General features: G+C 42.3%; 1 protein-coding gene across 1 annotated transcript; it reads right to left on the reverse strand.

Moving 5' to 3' along the window:
• Positions 1-344: 344 nt before the first annotated feature.
• LOC100562311 (serine/arginine-rich splicing factor 4-like) lies at positions 345-1,042 on the reverse strand. Its single transcript, XM_003226938.4, has one exon. It carries the CDS (start codon positions 999-1,001, stop codon positions 414-416), a length of 588 nt encoding a protein of 195 aa, XP_003226986.3. The 5' UTR covers positions 1,002-1,042; the 3' UTR covers positions 345-413.
• Positions 1,043-5,451: the final 4,409 nt, after the last annotated feature.

Genomic DNA, 5,451 nt, shown 5'->3' on the forward strand with positions numbered 1-5,451 from the left:
CTTTTCTGGATCATGATCTGCTTTTCAAATGACTGCTTTTGGTACTGCCACTATGACTCCTGCTTTTACGAGAGTGTCTGCTTCAAGAGGAACCCCGGTGGCGAAGTGTGTTAAAGCACTGAGCTGCTGAACTTGCAGACCAAAAGGTCGCAGGTTCAAATCCCAGGAGCAGAGTGAGCGACCGCTGTTAGCTCCAGCTTCTGCCAACCTAGCATGCCAATGTGAGTAGATCAATAGGTACCGCTCTGGCGGGAAGGTAATGGCGCTCCATGCAGTCATGCCGTCCACATGACCATGGAGGTGTCTACGGACAACGCTGGCTCTTCGGCTTAGAAATGAAGATCAGCACCAACCCCCAGAGTCAGACATGACTGGACTTAATGTCAGGGGAAACCTTTACCTTTTTACCTGCTTCAAGAGCGAGACCTTGAATGAGTTCGACTTCTGGAATAGGACCGGCGGCGCCTGGACTCAGGCATATCTTCAACTAGTCTTACTTTTCTACCATTTACTTCTGTCCCATCCAGATTTTCAAGGGCTCTTTTCATGTCAGAATAGGATTTGAACTCAATCACACCTTCATTTTTCCTGCCGTTGTGTGCGTCAGCATAAGTCACTTCACCTGCTTGATGCATGTAATCCTTCAAGTCCTGCCAATTGCAACAGCCTGTCAGATTTTCATCAATCAATCTGTATTCAGTATGGGTTGGAGGCCCGTTCTTGTCTCTTCCACTTCTTCTATAACCATATCCACTGCGTCCAGAACTATAACTGCTGTCGCAACGAGGGCCCCAGGTGTGCTCAACAATTACATGATCCCCACAAAGATCTTTGCCATTTAGCTCATGAACAGCATCATCAGCATCACACACATCACCAAACTCAAGAAAGCCATACCCGTTCTTGAGGTCGACCTCGACGATCTTCCCATAACCCTTGAAGGGCTCCATGTTCCGCTTGTGGGCTTGGTTGCTGAGGTGCCCGATGTAGACATGCGGCATCGCTACCCTTCCCTCCCACCCACCCTCTCTGCCTTGCTTGCATAAGATAAACACACTTTTCAAATGTGACTATCATAAATAAATAGATTAGATGTTCTTTTTTCTCCTTGAACAATGAAGCATGAAGACTATGCAGTGAGAACATAGTCCTTTATGGGAAGGCTATGAGATGATGAACCTAGTTCTTTATGAGAAGAATAGGTCCTTCTTAAGCAGTTCAGCATTTTATAAGAATGCCCAGCTTTAATCTATCACCCCCCACCACCACCCCAGAGCAAGAACTGTGACTTATCATGGCTTGAAACATCCTTAAATCATTCCATATACTTTATAGAAGCAGACTATCCCTTATCTGAAATCCCTGGGAATCGTAAATATTTTGGATTTCAGACTTCTTTGGCTCTTGGAATAGAGTGTTCCCTCACTTATCACGGGGGTTATGTTCCAGGACCACCTGCGAAAAGTGAAAATCTGTGAAGTAGGGACACTATATTTATTTTAATATTAATGCATTATTTTAGTAGTTAGGTGGCATTTCTCCCCTTCACAAGTCCATTTTGCACTGTAGTTGTTTTAGTTTGGTAAGGCGGGCCCTAGCAATTTGGCAGAGAAGGCTGTGAACCTGCAACACCCAGGATTCCTGAGCCTTGGTATCTGGCATTAACTCACCTGTCCTGGGGAGCCAGTGAAGCCTTCCCTACCTGCCAGCTCCTGCCACGCCCTCCCTCCCGTTGGCGTCCAGTAGCGGCTCCCCTTTCTCCATGTTGCTCTGGCTGCCTCTGCTCCTGCAGCCAGGGCAGAAGGAATGCCGCTCCAGCCGGGCCACTCCATGATGGGACACATGGAGGACTTGGAAGAGGGGGTGGGGTGAGAGCGCATGCGCGAAAGGCAGGCGCCACCATGGCCTAGTCCTTTGTGAGTTGCTTTGAGTAGTTTGATTAGTTACAGTTTGATAGATAGATAGATAGATAGATAGATAGATAGATAGATACCACTTTTGATTGGAAAGCATTATGGTCCAAGGCATTCTGAGAGTGCCTTGGACCACAAGAAAAACCAAGAAACAGTGAGTCCACAAAAAGTGAACTGTGAAGTAGCGAGGGAACACTGCCTTTATTTGCATATTCATATACAATGACTATCTTTGAGACTGGGTCCAAGTTTAAACACGAAATTCATTTATGTTTCATAAATATCTCACATACATAGTCTGAAAGCAATTTTATGCACAATATTTGTAATAATGTGGGGCATTAAACAAAGTTTGTATGCATTGAGATAGCAAAAGTGCCACTATCTCAGCCACCCATGTGAGCAGTTTTGAACTATTTCAGATTTTGGAAGTCCAGATAAGAGATGTTCAACTCGTGCCAGTAGATGCCAGTGGTAGCCTTTCAAAAGGAAGCAATGGAGACACTTTCCCTCCTACCTTAGTTAAGAATGTTGTTAGCCGACATGTTTCCCTCTGAGTTGTAAAGCAAAGTTTTATCAAGGTTGCCATTCTCTTCACCTTCAAGAAAGAGTGATGGAACAGGCCAGCTGTTTCTGTTTGTTAATCTTTACTCACTCTGCAAAGTGTCTGAATCCAAGGTAAATGACAATAATAAAGAAAGGATGTTTGACAGCTTTGTCTTTCCCTGTCCCCCTTCAATGCCAGTGAGGGGAAACCAGTAATAATCAGACTTTTTGCATGACAATTTGAAGAGGCCAGTCTTGTTGACAGCCTTGCCATGTAAGGCGCAGAATAATTGCGGGAGGAAGACACCGCTTTCTTGAAGCTCCATTACTATAATTTCCAATGCAATTTCAACACCCTTTAGCATTTCTTGTTTCATTGCACCTCCAGGTGAAAATTTCAGCATTGAGATGTGCATCCGAACATTGAAAAGAAACCTGCTTAAAGGTAAATTTCAATGTGTGTGCATGCATACAGCCACATAGGACTGATATGGTTAGGTGGCCTAAAATCCTTAGCTGTAAATTCTTTCTAAAATGTAGGTTTTGGTGTGTAGGCATCTGTAAGTTTCTAGAAAGCATATGTTTTGGACCAGAAGTTAGGGAGGTATAGATTATTCACAAGAATCAGATTTTAAAGGAGATGTGCTGCACATTAAAGGCTATAAACCTTGTTTGGCATGAACTGCAGGCCCTTGATCTGATACTTCCCATCAATGATTTGATAATTCCTATGCATCTGCATCATGAAGTTGGGAACACTCCATGAATGACTGGGCAACTTAATATTAGCACTTTGTTGCTTTGACATGGCTATCACCCTCAATGTTTTGGAATCCTATATGTAAGAGAAACAATATGTGTGATAAAGATGAGGACAGATTATTATTTTTTCATTCAGAATCCTTTTGGTCAGTATTGTTATTGACTATGTCAACCAGGAGATTCCAGGAGCTATTGTCTAAAGCTATCTTTTTCAGGCTCTGCTGTGTGGATCTGCTTTTAACTAATCTAAAAACAGTTGCCACAAAAGAATAGATATATTTTAGTTAGTTCTATCCCTTTAACACTGGAGTATGTATAGAATCTTGGAATTATAGAATTGTAAAGTTGGAAGAGACCACAAGGGCCATTGGTTCTGTGGGTATGATGATTGCAGTCAAGATCCAGCTGTATCTACCTGCTGCTCAGTGTCAAAGGCACGGCACATAGGTTATTATTTTTTTTCTGGAAGTTGAGGCAGGAAGATCGCATATGCTTTCCCAATTCCAGTAATAAAAAGCATATTATGTTAAATAATCAACAAGTTGTTGCTTTTGGGTGACTTCCAAATCTGCTGCCTGAGGTGGTCATATCACTCAGATTGCTTCTGGGTCAGCTTTCCTTTCTGTTGTAGAGTCACTCTTTCTAGCCATCTCTAAGTAAAGTTGTGAAAGATGAGAGCTTAGTCTGTCCTTGGAGAATTCTAAAAAAATTCCAAAAGAAGTACCTACAACCTCTAGTCTCTCTGCTGTTTTTGACCACTGTGAATGCCTGCTTGGGAAAATGGCAGTAGTAATGGCCAGAGATGGCTGTCTTCAAGGATGTATCCCTCTCAGTGGAATGACTTTCAATTTATCCACTGGTCATATAAAAATCCACAATTGTGGCCTCTAAACCTGCCCTCAACTTATATATGAGGTCGACTTAGGACGCCACCAGACCAAAAAAAAAAAAAAAAAAAGGAATCCCACAGCTCTCATCAAATGATGAACGGCCCATTCCATGGGTTGCCTGTGGGATTCCCTCTCCACAGATTTTAGAAGTGGGAAATGTTTTAAAATGGGTATTTTTCCTTGGGATGGGAAGAGGTGGATTTGTCAGTTTATACTTTATTTTGTGAAGTTTCAGTGTGGGCAGTCTGCTAATGTCCCTTGATGCTCCTTCTGTTGCAATTAGTCGTTTAAAGATGGCGTGAGTCCCATTGAAATAAGTGGTTTATAGTAATTTACCGCATTGTCGTTGGCACCGCATAATAGTCCCCCCCCCCCCCCATAGGTATTTTTCCTTTCTTCATGTGCATTACAGCTGATTGGGTCTGGGACAATCTCTTCTCCCTCCTGCCTTCTCAGATGTAAAAGAGGGAAAGCCCCAGACACAGCCAGATCCCTTTGTATTTCTTTTTAAAAACTCTTGCCACCAAGGAGGAATTGGATCTGGGGCTTTCTCTCTCTTTTTTCCAAGGAGATAGGAGGAAGAAGCAAAAGCTCCAGACCTAGCCTGGAGGCAAGACATTCTTTTTAAAAAATAAATATATATATGGAGTTGACTGGATCTGGGACCCTCTATCTCTCACTTTTGATGAAACAAGAGGGAGAGGATCTAACTGGATCCATTTGTATTTCTTTTTAAAAACTGCCTTACCTACAAGAAGGCAGGAGGGAGAAGGGAGCCACACCCACCTATGTGATGGGAAATGAAGTGGATTGTTGAGCCAGAAACGGGAGGAGGCAATCCTGTGTAGTGTGGGTGAGTGGATTCTCTGTCTTCTTGACAGATGGAACAACATGGAACGTCATGCAAAGAAGATTCCACACACTTCCCCCCCTTGTGGGATGAAGTCTTTATACATAAGTATATATGGCATAATTCAAGACACAATTGAAGACCCATCTCTTCTGGCAGGTCTGCCCTGTCAATTTTAAATTATTAATTTTAATCTGGATTTTATTAGTGGATTTTAATTTTAACTTGTATTTTAACTTTGTGTATCTTGTTGTATGTCTTTTAATAGTTTTATCTCTTATTTTAATGATGTTGTATCCCACCTTGAGCCGCAGGGAGAAGTGGGTAATACTATTATTAGTATTAGTACTATTATTATTATATACATACTGAAAGGCCCGATTACCTATCTCGTTTTGGAAATTAAACAGATTTAGTTCTGGTTAGTAATATGGAAGTTGAACGGTCAGAGAATCCCAATTGCTGAAGGCTATATTTTAGAGGGAGACTT

The sequence above is a fragment of the Anolis carolinensis genome, chromosome 1 (genome assembly GCF_035594765.1).
Source record: "Anolis carolinensis isolate JA03-04 chromosome 1, rAnoCar3.1.pri, whole genome shotgun sequence".
Lineage (NCBI taxonomy): Eukaryota > Metazoa > Chordata > Lepidosauria > Squamata > Dactyloidae > Anolis > Anolis carolinensis.

Excerpts from the sequence above, each read along its gene's own strand:
- LOC100562311 (XM_003226938.4), bottom strand. The coding sequence starts at position 1,001 with ATGCCGCATGTCTACATCGGGCACCTCAGCAACCAAGCCCACAAGCGG.